The 20,881-nt window shown below is 33.0% G+C and overlaps 1 protein-coding gene across 4 annotated transcripts in view; it reads left to right on the forward strand.

Moving 5' to 3' along the window:
- Positions 1–2,732: 2,732 nt before the first annotated feature.
- The window catches only part of LOC128164704 (prominin-1-like), a 36,654-nt gene continuing 18,505 nt past the window's right edge, over positions 2,733–20,881 (forward strand). For 2 of the 4 annotated variants that reach the window (XM_052828691.1, XM_052828692.1), the window contains exons 1-15: positions 2,735–3,101; positions 10,694–10,761; positions 10,920–11,128; positions 11,385–11,520; positions 12,889–12,955; positions 13,989–14,072; positions 14,422–14,603; positions 16,644–16,712; positions 17,030–17,093; positions 18,592–18,671; positions 18,923–18,999; positions 19,214–19,360; positions 19,771–19,897; positions 20,530–20,627; positions 20,728–20,809. In XM_052828691.1, coding sequence (XP_052684651.1) covers positions 2,861–3,101; positions 10,694–10,761; positions 10,920–11,128; positions 11,385–11,520; positions 12,889–12,955; positions 13,989–14,072; positions 14,422–14,603; positions 16,644–16,712; positions 17,030–17,093; positions 18,592–18,671; positions 18,923–18,999; positions 19,214–19,360; positions 19,771–19,897; positions 20,530–20,627; positions 20,728–20,809 — 1,731 coding nt within the window. In that variant the 5' untranslated portion in view covers positions 2,735–2,860. Of the gene's footprint in view, positions 3,102–10,693; positions 10,762–10,919; positions 11,129–11,384; positions 11,521–12,888; positions 12,956–13,988; positions 14,073–14,421; positions 14,604–16,643; positions 16,713–17,029; positions 17,094–18,591; positions 18,672–18,922; positions 19,000–19,213; positions 19,361–19,770; positions 19,898–20,529; positions 20,628–20,727; positions 20,810–20,881 lie in introns of all 4 variants that reach the window. The other 2 variants (XM_052828695.1, XM_052828693.1) reach the window with 2 other exon arrangements.

The following is a 20,881-nucleotide window of genomic DNA, read 5'->3' on the forward strand; positions in this document are numbered from 1 at the left end:
TCTGTAAACATAAGTCAGTTCGTCCGTCTGTTAGCCAAAGTTTTTTGTCAGTGGAACTCCTTTTGATGAATAAACTATTTAAGAAAATATCACGAGATGGCTAAACTTGCATATTCACATAAATGTACAGTTTATGATTACGATTTGAGCTTGGGGGAAATCAAACTTTCCATGTTAATTAAAGGTATAAAAAGTTAATTCAATAACGGATGTTTTCCTTATAAAAATTATTATTTTTTATGCAAGTTTTCGACATTTGTTTTAGGATGTTTTGGTTTTATTTTGGGTTTTTTTAATAGTGCTTGAGTTGTTGTGTTTGTTAGCTCATCTGCACTGAAAGCTCAAGTGATTTTTATGCATGATCACTTTTTGTCCGGCGCCCGCATGTCTGTCAATCCGTCCGTCTGTCTGTTTTGTAATTGTCTTCTTCTCCAGTACCACTAGGCCAATTTTAACCAAACTTTGCACAAAGCTTCATCAGTTAAGGAAGATTCAAGTTTGTTAAAATGAAGGGCCACATTCTCTTTCGAAGGGACATTATTAAGAATTTTTACAAAATTTGTTGACATTTAAAAAAATCGTCTCAATAGATTCTCAAAATCATTTGCCAGAAAAGCTGAAACTTGTATAGAAGCATCCTTGGGTAGCACAGATGAAAGTTTGTTCATATCATAATCCCAAGGGGTAGGGGGCCACGAGATTTTACATAGGACTACTATATAGAAAAATCTTTGAAAAACTTCCTCTCAAAAACTGAAACAACAAAAAGGACTCGGTGTTAAACATGAGAATATGGAGAGAAAATGTGGAGATCTTTTTAACGAACTCCGATCCTCAGCCATCTATGATATCTCTAAATTATTCGGATTTTTTTAAATTCGTACCAAGGCTTCAAGTTTGTCTATTATATAGACAGATTTAATTGGTCTTCTAGCGATAATATTATGATCAGTTATTCAACGAAATTCCTGGCTTAGTGGATCCACCGATCGAGATCTTCTACATAAGTAGAGGGGCTCGAGCCGTCGATGCATCGGTACAACCTTTTTAAAATTTGTTCTCAACTTTTTTTTATTTCGTGGGCGAATTTGCAATTACTTTGTAAAGTGCATGGGTACCATCAATAAATTTGTTTTCATTTCATTTATAAAGTTTGAAGGACAAACAATATTTTTATGATGGAAAAAATATACTTTGAGGCTGAGGATCGGATAACCTTAAACAAGATACTAGTATACCCTATTCATTGTCAATATATAGTTCTGTATTTAGTGGTCCAAGTTAGTGATGCGGTATAAAGCTGATTTGGTCAGTTTTGTTTATTTTTGCTGAGGTGAGAGTTGTGGCCCCTGGGCCTTTTGTTTATTTTGATACCTGAAAATATAAAAAAAAACGTGTTTTATATGTGTCACATGCAGATGCATGCAGATCATCTCTTTAATTCATTTGCAGTAACCTTTTTGAACCTACCGAAACATGTATCTCCTTGCTTACTTGAATGTTAAACGAAAAACATCTTACATTGAACAATATTTTACATGTATTTGATGTAAAAAGAGTATCTCTTGTATTTGAATAATTCGGTCTGGTTTGTTTTCCAATTTTCTGTTTCTTTTATCTAAAATATTGACATTGACATCTTTCTCTTTATTTCCATAAACTTCAGCGACACACACACTTCACTAAAAAAAAATTCTGCATGGAACAGTACTAAGTGTAGAATACCTATAATAGTTTAATGTAACCTATTATTAAGGTGTTTTTATTTTCAAACAGAAATTCGCTTGTCAGACGTCGAGTAACTTCACAATGCCAAATACTATCCGTTAATGTAAGCTAAGGACGAAACAGTAGTAAATGGCTGATCTAGAAGCGGGTTTTGTTGGTCGATCCCCCCCCCCTCCGTGTTTGAAAAAAAGGGGAAAAAAAGAAAGAGAGAAAAAGTGAAGAGGAGACGAGGAAGATGTTATATTTGTTTAATTAACATCCTGTCAACCAAACATGTGACCAAATTACTCAGAACGTCGACATTCGGCATGCACTGTTTAATTTTTTTTTTCACATTAGTGAAATGATTTGAAATGCAATTATATTATCATCAGAATTACACTGAGATCTGTTTCAGCTTTGAATTTTGTAATCAAATTACGCCTTTGTGTGTGTGTGTGTGTGTGTGTGTGTGTGTGTGTGTGTGTGTGTGTGTGTGTGTTTACTAATTTATCTCAAAACAGACCGTTTCTTAGATTCACATGTATTGAAAAGAACCGCCCCACCTTTCACTTTTTTGAGCATATTAAAAGTTACCAGTATGAGGAAAAAGAACAGTTTTTTAAGGGGGGGGGGGGGGTAATATCTATTTTTTTTTAAAAATGTCATTTGCAAGTCATCAAACCCCCACCCCTCTCCAACTCCTCACAGGCGGGCAGTGATTTTTTATGGGTTTTTTTGTTTTTGTTTTGCTTATCATGTTGTTTTTAATTTTAAAAACAGAAAAATACAATAATAAGTCAATTTCCAATTAATTTAATATCTAGTATGATAATTCAGTAAAGATTTACCACATTGCCAATATTGATGTGCTATCGATTGCGATCAAAATGGGTCCTATTGGGTCTATTTGGGTAAATCGACGCGCCGCACATCCGGGAGAATAGGCTTGCGTAGCCTGGTCCCCGAGGCCTTCCGATTGTGCAAGCAGTTGCACAATCGGAAGGCCTCGGGAACCAGGCTAAAGAATTGCGTTGAGTCAAAGTTCACAAGCCATTTACCTGAACAACAAGGACTGAGGAGGAGATAGGGTTATTTCAAAGCGGGATTGTTAAACTAAAATATTTGACAATGAATCATCAACAGTGAGTTAATGAATTTAAGTTCAGCGACGATGAGAAGACAAATAGTTCTCGCTATCATTTCATATTCATGTTTAGTGATTGTGAATGGACAAAATACAACTTCAAATACGCAAACGAGTCCAACTGGCACACGTTTGGGAGAGGAATCGGCCCTTGAAAAGGGAGCGAAACCTTTATATGATCTGGTGCATGGATTTTTAGACAGTGTTCAAGAATATGATTTTATTGCTGACGACAGTGCTAAAATAAGTAAGTTTTTAAATTGAAAGGAAAAAAATGAAAGGAAAAGATTTAACGTCACACAAAAGGTGGATTTGCACATGCATGTATTTACCTCTGAAATAATCTCTGAAGTAATCTAAACTCCTTGGTGCAAGTGTGATTGATATGTTCATTTGGTTATTTTAGAGAAAAAGAGAGGGTGGATTGGCAATATTTTACATGTTATAGCTCCAATTATGAAAGACAAACAATACCAGTATACTTCATTATTACTTATTAATTCTTTTGACAACTCATTATTATAGATACCTGTATAATATACTTAGTAAAATATACTTAGAAAGTCTCTATCATATTTGTATATCAATTCAATGCTATACAGTTATAGATTTTTGGTATAGATAATTCAGTCATTTGTCATAAACTGATAATTGATCAATGGAACTGATTATTGACAGTGTTACATAATGATCAACATTTTTAACAGGGATGGGATTTTTAATCTCTTGTTAAAGTACAAATACACAAGTAAACAAATTTTGAAAGCATATTTTAACTTTACGTCATCACTTGATGTACTCTCCTTATTAAGTGTATGTAGGATGCTAACAAACATCACGTATATGTGTAGCAAAACCTCAGGACATTTACTCAATATTATCATATTTTAAAGAAAACAAATTTGCTTGAAGTTTTGATTACATTTAAAGCTGAATATATTGTTTCTTTTTCTAAAGCCGGTTTAATATAGAGGAAATTAATAAATGAATAAAAGATGGTTAGAATTTTTTTTTTTATTAATTTGTTGGTGTCCCCCTTTTTCGCATTGAATGATTTATATACCATATAGTACATCTTTTAAGCAGCTTTAGATTCATAGGAACCAGGAAGTGTTCTTGTAAAATGAAACACAGTAATCATTTTGTAAACTGAGGAAATTCATTTCTACTCCACTGATTTTAAATAAAAGGTTAGCCATTGTTGGAGTTTTTAGTGGCCAAGAGGTTGACATTCCACTTTAAATAGTCCCTGTTTCATGCTTACATGTGAAAATGATACATTATGAATAGGTGTAGTCCTGCTGTCATAATACGTCTTAATTCACCAGTGATACTCATAATGATAAAACTCATGCATTTATGTGAACCCTCTTATTAATAAAACTCATGCATTTATGTGTACCTTTAACCCGGTTGATTCTGATTTTATGCAAGATGTGAAATGTTTTTAGAAAGGCACACATGACACATCAAGTTTGAATTCTGAGTCAGAAATAAACCGGTAGTTTGTTGACAGATAAATTTACTCTGAGGTTCATGTATTGCAAAATCTTTTTGTCACGTTTTGTAAAAGACATTCATGTATGAGAAGAAAAACTGTTCAGATATTTATAAAAAAAAAGATGAAAAACCATCAGTATTGAAAAAGAGACAGAATTAATTTGATTAATTCTATTTAAGACTTGATTTAATACACAGAGTTTGAAAAAACTCATGCAACAGCAGTCAAGCACTTTATTTGAGTATTCCCCCTATCTGTTTATCTATTTTACAGTTCAACAATGGGACATATAAAATTTGATAAGATACCGGCCGTTTGAACAGTTTTCTAATCCAGATCAATATGTATATGTGTATCATCCTTCGACTCACCCCCCTGCTTGTGTTATACCTGTTATGGCCGCACTCTGCCTTATGTAGATTTCTCCCTTTGGTCTACTAAATAGGAAATGACATTTATTTGTCTATGCATTTTCCACCTGGACACCTTGTTCTCAGACTGGTCCACGTCCCCTTCATTAATTTTATTACCAAGTTATTATGGGCCGGCTAGTTTCGGTTTGACAAAGAGGTTTCTCTCACGTCTCTTTATTGTTAACAACCTTTTCATTGTCATGACATATCATGCCCCATCCCGGCTTTGTTTAAATACGTACAGAAAATCGTGATCGTATTTATAAATGTAATTGTATATGTACTGTCAGTGTTAGTAAGTAACTGCAGAATGAAATTGTCCATAAATGTTAATATACAAATTATGTATACATACGCTGTTTTTTGTGGATCAAAATTCTCTACATGTGGAAATGCATTATAAAAACAGATACTTTGATTCTTGGAACAGATTATCTAACAATGAATAATCATCTCTTTGTCAGGCTTCGAAAGAATTTTGAGTACATTACCGGACTACCGGTATATATTTTAGCTAACAAAGTGTTTTTAAGTTGTTGTATTATATGTCCATTATATGTCTATTCACAGTTCAAGGGATCTATCATGGAATAATTATCTATCTGACAGATTTAGAGACAATTCCATATGTACATACATATAATATTGTGTTTATTATGTATTTTAGTTACAAAGTGTTACTAAGTTGTTGTACTATGTCCATAACATGTCTATTCACAGATCAGGGGATCTATCAAAGGAATAATTATCTATCTGACAGGTTTAGAGAAAATTCCATGGACATGTATCATTATGATCAATGCTGGACATGAACGCCCTTGAGGGCCCCAGACTTACGTAGACGTTCTGTGTAATTTTTGAATGACTTGGATCAGCAGTTGATTTTATAGGACTTTAATTTCTATCTTTGTTTGACCAGCACTCCAGGAACATCTGTTATTCAAATACACACTCACCTTTGTGCCATAAATAAGATAGGTACAAAGAAAATCATGACCATCTTGATGTAATCTCGTTTGCCAGATGTTTTTAGCAATATATTTTAGGTAACTAAAAGTGCTCACTGCAATACAGTAATTGCATATATTACCATGATTACTGAAAACTTATTTTCAGCTTGCCAGATTTTTTTTTTTATCAGACATGATCCATATGAACTAGCTTCAAGTTTTTTTTAATTTATCATAGATGTACACATTACAAATTAAAATTTAGATTTAAGGGAAAGAAAGAAAAAAGAGTCGTTTTATCTTAATAAGTATCCAATCACTTATAGAACACAAGGGCCTGAGGTGAAATTGACAAGCTTGTGGGCTTGTAAAACGACCCTCTTCCTCACTTTTTAATGGCAGAGTTACAAGAAGTTGAAGTGAATTCTAATTGTAAGCACTTAATAGCTTCAATAAACTCTTACGTTTGTTTTCTTTATCTCATCATGCACACATTGTTGTTCAAGTATTACGGAAGCCTGAAGAGATGGATTATGGTCGACAAAAGACACGTTTTTTTTTGGAATTTATGGTCAGCTAACTCTGTTTAGGATCGAAGCTAGAAAAAGATGTGTCTCTTTTCAGAAGAAAGGATCAAAATAGAAACTGTCGTGGTTTTTTTTGTACAAAGAGATAAAATTGCCATGGTTTCACAATGTTCTATTGTGTGAGGATGACAGAAATTAGATAGGGCAGATGAATATCAGGTACAGCTTTGCGGAGATTTGACAAGACCTCAGGATATTTTCCACCTACAGATATATGATATACAGATGTGGCCATTTTATATCGATTTCATGATAAGCTTTAAGATGTGGCCTTATTGCTTTTGTTGTTAGGTTAAAATGAGATTTAATACGTTTTATCATGTCCATACACTGAAATGCACTTAAAGAAAAAATGGAAATCTTTGATATCATGCCCAGATATATATCAATATATATGCACATGGAAAATCCAAATATCCCAGTCTGTTGTTAAAATTGATAAATATAGTCTCAGTAATAATTGTTGAAAAGCCACAAAAATTGAGCCATGCACATTTCAATTACACCACACAATTTGTTTCCTTTTCAACCCAGTGCAATCAATATCCAACAGTCTGCAGAGTATCAATATGTTTAACAGCTGCCTTTTGTTTTTAAACTGGTTTGCCTCTTCCTCATTGTTATCGTTTCATAATTCAGTTAAGAATTACCACATTTTTTTTATGAAATGTAGTATAGGACCATAGAAAAAAATGTGAGGAGGACTTGAATAATTCATCATCTATTACTGTAGCACAGCTGTAAATTACCAAAGTAGCATCATGTATACTTGCAGTGTACATACATGCAAGCACAGTGTGTAACAATTATTTTATGCAGTGTTAAAGCCCCCCCCCCCCCCCCCCCCCCTAAAAAAACAAAAACAAAAACAAAACAAAAAAACAAAAACAAAACTGCCCAACACACTTTTCACTCAAAAGCAGTAATATATTTGTCGTGATCTTGATGAGATAGTTCTATAAGTGTAATAGAGTGTAATTAAATATACCTAGATAATTCATTTCCAGTGTTTATCAAGTAAGAAAAAAGTACTGCAATCTCTAAAATGACCAAGCCATTAAGGTATTTGTGTCAAGAGAGCAAGAGAGATAAAATATATATGAAGAGATTACAGATGGGGGGGGGGGGGGGGGGCTATTGATTGATCAATGAAAATACATGTATTGTTAAGCATTTGGTTAACAAAATCTATTTCAGATACATTAGTATGATACATACTTTTAATAGACATGAAAACAATGGCCCAATGTTTTCACACGTTTAGATGCAATTATTTGCTCACTAGTTCTGTCAGAAAAACTCTCACATGAACCTGTGTGCCATTTTAAATACTTTCCCATTGTTTTGGATACAAAATGTGCTGTATGGATAAACAGAAAGGGTATATACATGCAATGGGCATGTACTGGTACATTGCTGAGAATTACCAATCCAAGCCCAAGGCTTCTATCAAATTTCTTATTCATTACTGGAGTTTATATGAATACTGACTGCAGTCTCTCTAGGGATTGATATGGTGGTGCCAGGGGAAGTTTGGGTTCTGTGCTGATTGGAAAACGTTGGCTACTTTCAGTCTGAGCAGCAAGATAAGATTCTTGCCTATTGATTTACCTTGGGTAATAAATCACAACTTCTGAATACCTGAGACTCAGGTTCTTATTGATTCTAAGAAGGTCTTGGGGTTTTGTTTTTATGATTAGAAGTTTTCCTCCTACTTAATTAGCTTTATACTTGGTTGCCAATTTTTCTAATTCTGCGGCTGGGGCTATGTCTTCAGAAGTTCATTGCACAGATATTGGCTTTAAAAATTCATACTTATTTATTAAGCTGTGGAGAGTTGTTAGCAAGGCAATATTCTGTGAACCTGAGAACTGTTATCTCTATGTTTATGTTTCAGTGTTCTGGAGGAATATCAAGTAAAATAGTCTCTTCTGGCCTTTTTATTTTCAGTAGAGTGAAGAATGATGGAATAATGCTATTTCACAGTCACATGTTGCGCCATTTGATAGTGAATTTGAGTTTGATAAATCAATACTTAAAAAAAAAAATAATTGTACTTACTGGTAATTTTTACACTGTATGCAGTTTAATGGATCTTTTATAGATAGGGCTTTTGCTATGGCTTTGACAAATCATGAATCAAATTTTGGCCCAGTTAACCAATTATGTGAATTTGTAAACTCATTTCTTAACAATTTGGGGCCTAATCATTATTTTCATTAATATCCTTATTCACATGAACTAAGACCTACTACCAGCTTGTATTTTAATACTCTCAGTACTTTGATACAGAGTGCCAGGACACAAGTTATTGATAGTTATACCCGGCTGTCTGTGTCATATAGGGTCAGTGTCCTCAGAGGTTGACACTGGTTTGTTCCTGGTCAATAGTTGTGTTATGTAACACATTATATGACTGCTGTGCTGAACAGTTGTCATGACATATTAATAAATAACTATATTCTATCATTGTTCGTCATCAGCATCATCAGCATATGTATTCATAATCATCATGACTGTAATTAATCAATTGAATGTGAGTGACATGACATGACAAACTCTCATAATTAATTCAGTGAGATAAAACATGTAGCAGTCGTTCTTCATCTTTGGGCTGGGACTTGCTTACTTTTAAGGGTACATCAGATCATTTGAGATACAGCTATAAATTGAAAGGGAAGGTGTCTATTAATTAAGGAAGTATGGGAACCTGTCCATGTGATATTAATGTTTTGTCCTTTAGAATTTTCAAATTTTCAAATTTTTGACCATAAATTTTTTTTTTGGAAACTTTGAAAGGGTAAACATTATAAAAGCCTCAGTGGGATTCAAACCCATCTTGGAAATGTGAATAGAATGCAAGGTTTTGTGAAGGAAAATTTTTCGGGGGGGGGATTGTGTAAGGGAGGGTTTTTTTTTTCTTAGAAAATGTGAAAAGGTTCTTACATAGTTCAGGTGGTTTAAATCAGACACTAGAACATGTGTCTGCAATCTCTGCATTAATAACAATTGTTCAAAACAATTTAAACAAGTTAAATGTGACGTCAATAAGTGATCTTCAAATTAACTCTCATTACAAAGACATTTTATGGTAAAGCAATTTGTTCATGCACATGTTACAGGTTTAAATGAAATTACATATTATGATTTTAACCACATAAAGATACAGGAATTTAATAAAAACTCTTTGAACACCTGGTTTCTGTTAAGAGACCTATAACAAGGAAGTTGTTAGACTTTAGGGACCAAAGTAGATAAGATGACAGATAAACGGAGAACCTGTAAATTTGTTCCGACAGATTCAGTGTTCTTGGTAAGCTTGCAACTCCTGAACAACTACCTTAAGTAAACATTACAAACCATAGGTGTGCAACATTGCAGACTTGCTAGGTAGAAGAGTTCACTTGGTGAATTATACAAAAAGTAGCAGAAAACAAGATAATATTTAAGCCTGTCATGATGTCTTTTATGATATACCGTATTTGGTGAATAATACATGTTCTATAATCTTGATACAGGAAGAATAGATATGATGGGATTAGTTAAATTTAGCTCACTAATTCTAAAGACCTTGATATGCCAATTGTGTAAGCCTGGTAGATGTAAATTATCTATTCTGACATGTAGCTTCCTGGTTCAAAGTATTGTAGGTCAAAATCATACATCCATGTTACAGGATTGTCCAATTTTAAATTAACCCAAAATATCGGAAGTCTGGTACAAAAGCACTACTGACTAGCAATATTTCAATACATGTACTGGTATTGATTGACGATTTTTTATAGATATGAAAATATTAAATACATATTTGTATCATTAATGATTGGTATGTTGTAAAAAATGATTTTTATCCGAACATAGATATTTCAAAATTGTGACATAACAGTAATATAGCTAATATTTTGGGTTCCCATCAATAATTTATATTTTTAAACATTTTGCTGGGGTTTAAAACATAATTGTATGTATAATTTATAATATAATATATTATGTATTATTGTTCATGAACTGGTTGCTTAAAATTTGCTATTGATGACCAACAATTTAACAAAAAATACTGTTTCTTAGAAAATGAAAAGCAAATTCTCTCTCTCTCTTTCTCTAAAAACATTTTGCATATTTGACTTCTTCATAAACACAAATAACTTAGGGCCATTAGCTCTGTCACAAGGGAAGACAATTACTGGTAGGAAATATTTAAGATAGGATGGAGTGTTTTTCAAGAACCAGAAACAGCAAAACTTTTACACCAGCTACAGGATAAAATTTCAGTTGATATTGTTGTCCATGTTAGCGATTTGGCTCATGGGCCCATTATTATATATCTGAATACTCGATTCATATTTTGTTGCGTACATCTGAATGATTATCATGTGGTTTTTTTTCAGCATATCAACAAATAGAGGGCTACATAAAAAATGGCACCTTTGAAAAGTTTTCAGAAAGATGGCAGGATGTAAGAATCTATAATTCTTTCATAAAACATATTTCCTCATTCTTTAGATACAAGTAATATTAATATGTATTAATTGTGTTATTTTGAATTTACCTATAATATCTATTTAGAGTAGAAAGAAATTTATGTCAATAATATGTCTCTCTTTCTATTTTCAGATGGTGTCTGTATTTGGGGGGTTTGCAGCCTGTATTATCGTTGGGTTGCTGTTTGCCATTTTTATGCCCATCATCGGTTTGTTCTTCTGTTGCTGCTATTGTTGCTGCAAACGATGTGGCAAAGCCAGAGAGAAATCGGATCCTAAATCAGCTGGCTGCAAACGAGCAACCTATTGCTTCTTTTTGGCCGTATTTGCAACCATGATGTTGTAAGTTACCATTGCCCAGTATCCAAAAAAAATGATTTTAGAATTGGTTTTGTTTTTTAAATGAATGATATGAAAATATTAAGATTATGATATGTACATGTACATGTATAGAGACATTATATTAGAGCAATTTGAAATATGTACTGTGAAAAAAGTAAGAAGGAAAAAAAACCTTTAAGAAATAGGAAAGACAGTCGTGGGTAAGGTTGTGAGTTTTTTGATTGATTTATTGTATGCACTGGATATTCTTTTCTAGAACTGGAGGAATCGTATCCATAATCTCAAATGAGTTAATGCGCAACAAACTGCAGAACTCAGATCAGCGGGGACCAGTCCAGTACTTAAGACACGGGCTAGCAGAAGTGATATCATATGGAGATGATAGTACGAAAGTGAGTTATATTGGCGAAGTTTTAGCGAAACCGAACAATACAGCATGGTTACATCTACAATGGCCATGTATTAAGTTTATTGAGGAATAATTTTAAGTATCTACAAGGGTTGTTAGAAAAGTTCGTGGACAAAGTGATTAACGGCAAAATTACTGTGTACTTTATAGGATGACGGATGTTTTATTAAATTACTATCATGTGAAAATAAGTATGCAAAAAAATCATATGATTTTGAAGTTGTTTTTAAAAGATACAGCAATTTTATTTTCCATCCATTGGATTTACAGAGCACCATTTCATATTACCAAGACGTCAGGTGACATCAAACTACTGAAAGGCAAATTAAATCTGTCACTCATTTTCAAAGTAAACATCTTTTAGTCCACACACTTTTCATGCCGTTAACCCATTTATAAAACGCATATCCCACCATTATTTGTCAAATTTTTGTATAATGTCTTTTGTGTCATATCGTAGATCATTTAGGTCCAAAAATCTCTGTCCACGCAGTTTTGACTTCAGATAAGCATATAAAGTGAAATTCATAGGTGCAAGATCTGGGCTGTATGGGGGGGGGGGGGGGGGGGGGGGGGTGCTGCAAGAGATCAAGATATCAGTATTTCCATTTTCAAACCTTCAATTCCAATTGTGGTTCCAATTGTAAACCTTTGTCCTAGAAAAATAGCAGCATCTAAGAACCTTTTGGTCTCCATCAGAGATTTTTCTGAGTGCACACAAAATTTAATGATGGCCCGGTGCTCCAAAGTGTCGATTTATGTTAACGTTTTTGACTCAATTTTCTAGCGTTGGTCGTCCATATTTGGCGATAAACAGTCAGTAATTATTCAATTTAATTGAAACTTTCACAAAATGACCTTCATCACTTATTGTGATCCCATGTGAAATATTGTTTATTTTTATGGGCTTAAACTGTACATTTTCAAAATAAGGAAAAATGCGTACAAAATATAAAACCATTAAAAACTGACATGCTCCGTGAAGCATATCTTATCAAAATAATTAATCTGTATATTTTCTAATGTGCATTTAAAATAAACAAATCTTTTACATATTTCTTAGAAAATACGTCAAGATTAAATATAAAAAGTTTCACTGGTATCATGCAAATAGTCCGCTTACAAAAGAACTTGTCCGCGAACTTTTCTAACAACCCTCATAACTCTTTTTAATAGATTTGTTGTATATATATGTAGATACAGCTTTTGTTTGATTTTAAGATTTTGTACGAAAGCAATACATTAATTGACACTGTGAAGTCCAGAATACACTTTTAGAGAGGCTTTGTGAGAATGATAGAATTCAATGATAATTTTGGAATTTTAACTTCAATCATATTTCTGATTTTAGAAATTAGAAGATGAAACAACTGCAATTGTGGGCGAAACAATTGATAAAATAAAACAACAAATTAATGGTATGTATACATGTGCAATTAATTAACATATTAATATATTTGTATTTCCATACTTTTGAAGATTTTTTCAAGTGATAAACGGTCTACATAACAAACAGAGTAAAACTAGGTCATAGCGAATTCAAAGGGACACTTTAATTTACTTCGCTATATTCATGGTTCGTAATAACCAGCATGGAGAATTTGTTATACACAAATTCCTTTCCCTTGACCACTGTTTGTGTTTATTTAGGCAATACATAAAAATTAATTTTTTGGAAAACTGAAAAGATTTGTATTGAAAATTCAAAAAACATGTGAAAATAGTTTCATTTGTATACAAGTTTATCTCAATTAGTATTGGCAACATATAACAATTTAAAACAGTTCATTATAACTGTACATTATAACAATTCGTTATGACTGAGTTCGTTATAACCATAAAATTAAGCAAGGATTTGTTAAGAGTTTTGCAGGGGACTCCACAAAACTTAGCTATATATATGCAAGATTACGCTATATTTGTGTTTATAAACAATATTTATTATATGCTAATTTCCAGAAATACATCTTTTTAGTTTGAAAACTGAGGACATCCTCCAATGGAAGCAAAGTTTTATATTAATTTGATTTTAAAAAAATATTTTAGACTTGTTTTAAATATAATTTTTTTCCCTTGAAGATTCTCACATCATTAGTCATTGTTGTTAATCATTTTAAAGTCCATTGATAAAGTAGATTAAAACATGAGAGTAAAAAATTTGCTAACTTGAAGATATTAAGTTCCAAATCTTGTCAAATACTGTGGTTTCACCAATATTCGTTGAATACCAATTTTCGTTGATTTCGTTGTTAAGTTTATCCTTGAAATTAAATATTCATTGAACTGCAATTTCTACCAGTGTTTTGTATTGATAGGGTCATTTGCCACGAATTTACGTATCCTTGAAACTGTGATTTTCACTTTATCCACGAAAATTGATACCTTGAATATTAATGAAACCACAGTAACTTGAAGATGCTGTGTATACTTATAGGTATTGTGTTTTGATAGGTTCTGTGCAGTCTACAGTAGATGGTGTAGCATCCTCTATTAATGCCTCTGCTGTGCTCACTCAGACAGAAAATCTTGGAAGTAGTAAGTTTACATCTAACATTTTTAAATCACCAAGACCAAAGATTCTCCATAAGCAATGACATTACAATTTTTCCCCATTTGAGAAAATATCTACCAGTATGCAATCTAAGAATATGAATGGAAAATCTTATACTTTTTATCTTGACCTCCGTTGATCATTTTGTAGCAAAGATACATTGTCTTTATTTATTCCATGTAGCATTTGCAATATAATAAGTAGCAATGGTTTTCATTTACAAAGTACGGTACAAGCAGAAAATTCACAATGTATTCAGCTTCAATGCTATAACTGTTTAAGTACTCGTTAACCTTGTATGATTTTTATACTGGCACAATTTTCTTTTTACAGGTACGAAGAGAGTTTATAATGATTTAGTTAACATTACAAAAAATTTAGAGGATTTAAAAAACCTGCAGTCAAATCTGAGTAGCAGAATCACAGAAATTAACCAGAATTTTACACAAGCTTGCAATCAGGCAACTATATCAGATTGCCCTCAGCTACCAGCTCTCTCAAATAATTTTACAGCGGTAAGTTGTGTTATTTTCAAAGAGTTGCAGTGAAAAATTCAATATGTTTGTCTTTCTGGCTGTTAAAACACATTGCCCATTCCTTCAACACAGTAGACATAAAGCTTTGTTACTTATTTAGGTAAATTTATTTCATGTATTTAGTATCAGAATCTTGCCATGGCTTGTTTGCAAGCCATTGAGATAGCTGAATAAAAAAATTTTTTGTGTTCATTACTACCCAGTCAGGGGAAAAAAAGAATTAAATGAAATTTTTTTATCTGTACAGTAAAACAAGCTTTTAACGAAGTGCCAGTGTACTTCGTTATATCCATCAAGTTTACAACATGTAATTAAGTCACGGGGAATAAAATTCACTTCGCTGTAAGCGTCAATTCATTATAAAGGTGTTTGCTGTAACCGTGTAGGTGTCCAAGTAGGCTAGAGGACAATGCACTCACTTCTCACCGCTGCGACCTGACTTGGATCCCTGTGTCCGACAGTGGTTGTATGTGATAGGGTATGGCGGTCACCCGCTAAGACATGTTGGTTCTCTTTGGGTACTTCGGCTTCTTCCCACACCAATGACCCCCTCAACCTAACATCCATACCAACGAGAGATATTAATATAAGCCGTAGAACTTGTTTATCAATCGTTGTAAAATAAATTAATATCATTTATTTTAAATTTTTGTAGACTATAGGAAATAGTTAAGCAATCAGCATTGAAAACATTGAAAATTAAAGAGTTCAACTTGTAAAGTTGAAGCTCAAATCATGATAAAGTAGTTTGGTAAAAAGCACCTTTACAGTGAAGCCAGTTTGAATTCGCATCTTGAATATAGAAGGCAACAAAAAAAGGTACCGGTACCTATAAATGCTGTCAGAATTCAAGAGTTGAGTGGGCAATAAATAGCAATATTTAATTTAACTAATGTGACATGATAGGGCAATTCTCTGAAAGAATACAATTAAAATACAATACAATATTCCAAACAACACTTACTGTAGAAGCACATTTTTTCGTTGGGTCAAATTTCATTGTTTTTAAACCAAATAGAATTTCGTTTGGTTTTTATTTCATCATAACGTAATCTCTGAAATGTGTCACGTATCAACTCTGTATTCATTAATACTTGGATTAAAAAGTTGTAATGGATTTAATTTCGTTGATTTATACTGCCAACGAAAATACTAAATTAAATGCACATGTACATTTATATTACAAGGATGATAAAATAATACTTTTGATGTATTTAATGAAATTTAAAAAAAAAAACGGTGAAGAAAGTAACAGTCACTCAACAAACTGGCATACATAGCATAAACTAATCAATTAAACATGATAAACAGCAGTTAAATTATTTCAATTAAAGGGGCATGGTCGCGATTTTGGTCAAAAATTATTTTTCCGATTTTAATGTATACAATGTTTCCGTCATCTTCCCAAGTCAAGGGTTGATCCGCATCACTTCTTACACTGAGAAGGGATGCGGATCAGAAACCCTTGACTTGGGAAGATGTGCTTTGATCAGTAAAGCATTTCTAACAGTCAACCAAAATTTGATTGTCAGATGTTGAGTTATATGCGAGATACAAGGCTATAACAATTCTTTGCTATGTGAACAAAGCTTACGCAATGTTTTGTTTACTGGTATATTTTATATGTTGAATTGAAAAATTCCAGTTTTAACTGACAAACACTAGGAACTGTTTATTTATGCTTTAAATGATTTAGAAGATAGAAAAATCAGCTTGAAAAATATTTTTTTACAGGTACATGTATATTGAACCTATGTAAACAATAACGGGGCACAAGCCTTGTTTACATGACAAAGAATTGTGAGCTCTGTATCTTGCTTAAAACTCTGCGATTCACACTCAAATTTTCCTTGATCATTGGAAATGCATTTCTAAAGCATTATAAACAATAAAAATAGTAAAATATAATTTTACCAAGATCATGACCATGTCCCTATAATGAGATGTAAAATTATTATTAAAGTTTATGGAATGCATGTTTTTGGAATTTATGTAGGCCTATATTTAAATTAATTTCAGGTGGATAATCTTAATAGTGAAATCGATAATGTGAAACAAGCCTTGAATATTTCTGATTTGACAGCACAGGTAAGAGAGAGAGAGAGAGATTGAGATTTTGTACATGTACTATGTGAATTTTTATTTGTATGTAATACATGGACCTATACATTTGATGTAACTTTTTTCCTGGCTTTCAATAAGTGCATGCTTATAATTTGATAAATTCATTTCATTTCAAGTAAAACTGCAATGTAAGATGTACGTCCACAAAGGTGAGACCTCTACAGTGAAAATCTTTGAACTGTTATGAGTTCTGCAGCCTTGTTGACAATGCCTTTATAAGGTTGTTGTTCACCTCTGTTAATACATGTAATGCACAATTTAATGTATTTGTTTAATTTCAGGCAAGGGATCAATTTCAAAAAGTGGTGGATGATATTCTTCTTTCATTGCAAGCTGATATAGATGGTATGTAGTGCTAATGATGATTAAATCTTTGACCTTATTTAAAGCAAAGTTTGTCTTATGCTCTTACAGACAGTTAATACATATGTCTTTGTTTCATAAATTTGCCTCAAAAGTTTCTGAATCAGCATCTATCTTCAAAATCCTTAATACAGAGAAGATGGGGGTATAAGCACAAATGCCCATTTGGTTTTTAAAGTTGAAGTGACTTTTAAAGTGATTTTAAGAAAACAAAAGTAGTTTTATCAGATTAAATTCATTTGATATTGCTATAATACAAGCACATGGCTCAGTGGTCATGGGCGTTAGACCAGTAACCGAATCCCGCTGTGGTCACGATGTTGTGTGTTGTGCACTTAGACAAGGCATTTAATCTACATTGTCCAAGTCCACCCAGCTGAAATTGGGTACCGGCTTACGCTGGGGGTTAACTTGTGGTGTACTGGTGTCCCATCCAGGGGGAGGCAATGACTCTCATCTGCTTAGCACCATGGAAACCGGGGATAAGCACTGGCCTGTGTGACTTCATGGCACGGAGAAGGATTATTTCCAACTTTATTCAGTTTTGAATATTTCAACAACCAAAAAAAAATATTGTTAGTGGTAACGAACCCACAACCTACGTAGCCTAGTTATAAGGTTACCTAATGTCTGTCTGCTGCTCTAACCACTGAGCCATTTCAGTCACAACAAAATGAGTTGTTTAAATGCTATTTGCGATTTTGACCATGAATTTACAGACATATTATTTTCTAAAGCATTCAATTGTAATTTTTGTCTGATTTGTTGTTTGAATTTGTATTATTTAACAGTTAAAGCTATTATATATATACCATTGAGGGAGTTAGCAAGATTCTCGGAAGTCGATCTATTTCAAACGGCTTGCTCATGGGGAACTGGAATCTTGCTGTCTCCCTCTATAGTTTATCTTTGATTATATACTGTACCACAATAGCATTTTTGACATGGTGTAAAATTTGATGCATAAAATTTGATGTGTTTGTCATTCAAATTGCCCTTTTATTTATGCAATTTAGAATTTTATGTAAAATATGTACACACGATATATTACATGTACTAACAAGTGCATGATATCAGCAATTTGGTATCAATAAGATTTGGTATTCTGTGCTCAACTCTGTTGGGTCTTGCCATCTGGGTGCAATTTTAATGATATGGATCAAGTCTAAGTTTCCTTACATAATTTGAAATTATTCAGTGAATGGCAACAGCCACAATTGCTTGAGGACAGCCCCCTCCAACCCCACCTTACCCTACAGATTTAGACCTCCTGGGTAGTTGACTTATCTCTGTTTAAGAAAAAAATTTGTTAAGTCATATACATTGCATATCCTCTTTTAGAAATTTGAAAGTAACTGGTTTGTTTTCAAACATTTCTTAGACTTGGGAATCCTGTCCTCCAGCAGCTATAGGCCTTACCGTAATTCTGTTGCTATTTTTCTACTTGAAAATTTTCTTCTCAGTACAAATGTTGTTATAGGTGCCTTAAATAAATCTGATGATATAAAGAGAGAAGTAGAAAGCAAAATACACCAGCTTACAGATTCCGTGAAAAACTTTGTAAGTACTCATCATAATTCATAGCATGTCCTTTATTTCTCTGTTCTGCTTGGCAATTTGATTTAGCAGACAGGCTACTACATATGAATATAAATATGTTAACTGAAAAAAAAAATAGTCAAGTAGGGGACACTGTAAATATTTCACAAAGAACAAACTGTTCAGTTGGTAGTGAATCACTGGGCCTCAGTTCAAATCTATTTGAGGGAATTTTGAAACAAGCATATGCCAATTTCAAATTTCTTTTATAGACAGAAACTATAAGAGGCAACACCGCGAAAGAAATAGACAAAGTTGATGAGTATTTGAAGAAGTATGCAGATTATGTGTAAGTATTTAATATATTTCCATATGATTTTTCAATTACCTTGAACATAAACTTTTCCAAAGCAGGCTTTTATTCCCTGTTACCATGTATTCATTGAGAAAAAAAACTACAAATTTAATACATTTTGTTAGATTTTTTAATTGAATTGATCAGATTGGTTTTGTTAGCAAATTTTTTTATTGGATTGACCTTGATTTGACCTTTTTCATTTTAGATGGTACGGCGGTCTAGGTCTGCCCTGTGTGATCTTTCTGTCAGTGGTCTTCTATTACCTTGGTATTCTCTTTGGTCTCTGTGGACAGCGACCAGGCAACGACGCCCCATGCTGTAACCGAGGAGCTGGCTCCAACTTCATTGTCGGGTTGGTGTTATTTCATTAGGAAACTCAACGAACAAATTGTGTTATAGCGTTTCACAAATTGTACATGTAGCTCCTCATTGAAAGTTAGAATTCAAGTGTATAACCCTCACTCACAAATAACAAAGAAAGGTGCACTGTATATAAATTAACATGACTTTGCATATTCATATCCATGCAGTAAAATTCATTTATTTATTAAATTCAAAAGTATGTGTTGGAGACAATCCTGTTAAAAAGCAGAATGAAAAATTCTACAAAACAAAAAATTCGACCCATGCCTTCAAATTGAAAAGATTCTGCAGTTAGAAATGAACAGAATTTTGGGACATGACATACTAGACCTAATCTGCAGTGTCCAAGAGAGGAGCCAGGACAGCAGTCCATGATACCTAATTTCCTTTTATTTACAGTGGAGTGGTGTGGACGTTCTTGATTTTCTGGTTGTTGATGTACATCGTCATGATCCTGTTTATCGTAGGAGGACTCCTCTACACAAATGTCTGTCGCAACTTGAACAAGGGTGTGGAAAACATAGGGGTAAGAGAAATGTACACACACACACACACAACCCCCACCCCCCTCCCCACCTGAAGAAAAATGTAATGCAGGTTAGGCCATATGAAATTTTTATTTAGATTCTCATCCTTATTTGCAAATAATATGGGGCAGGTGGGCAGATTTTATTTAATAATCATTTTTTATTAAAAAAAAAAAGTTTTTCTCCGTTCATGTTCTAGAAATAACAACTGCTCTATACTTTTAAGTTGTTAATGCTAATACAAACCAAGTTGTCGTTTTTTAATTCCATTTTATTTCAACTTAACTGTTCATGCATGAAGACATTTTTAGTCGTATGTTATTAACAAAAAGACTGGAACGACACGGTAGTCTACATGTTTTGGCAGCCATTAAAATGTTTTGAATTTTTTGGTTACCGAGCTCAACTTTTTTTCCTGATGGTTTTTTTTCCCATAATTTGTTTTTCAAAACAGAATAAATGCATCGGGGCGGGCCATTTTCAGAGGGATGGGCGGAGATGAGAATCTAAAAATCAATTTTATGTGGCCTTATCAAACAGAGATATATTTCAACTGATGCAATATTTAATGTGAATTACATGTATACCATATTTAAAGTTGAGTTATTGATTTTTGCATTGTCTTTTTCAGGATTATGAAGATCTTTTACAGGAAACAATAGGTTTTGATATTAAGAAAGATTTGGACTACAGTCCCAATTCCAATTTAACAATCAAAAAAGCTTTCGAGTAAGAGTCAATTTTACCTGTTTTATGACTTCTCTATGGTAATTCTCTTCATTTACCGTTGTGGTTATATTTTAATTTGTTTTTTATTTTAATTTTTCAGAGCCTGTAAAGCCAATAAAGGAATTTATTTGGCTTTGGAGTTACAAAATAAGTTTGACCTTGATACACTACTGAATACAACTGTGAGTGCCCTTTGCAAAAGATAATCATTTGATAATCCTATACAAGAAAGTCCTTAAATTGTTGATATTGAG

This window comes from Crassostrea angulata, chromosome 10 (assembly GCF_025612915.1).
Source record: "Crassostrea angulata isolate pt1a10 chromosome 10, ASM2561291v2, whole genome shotgun sequence".
NCBI classification, from domain to species: Eukaryota; Metazoa; Mollusca; class Bivalvia; order Ostreida; family Ostreidae; genus Magallana; species Magallana angulata.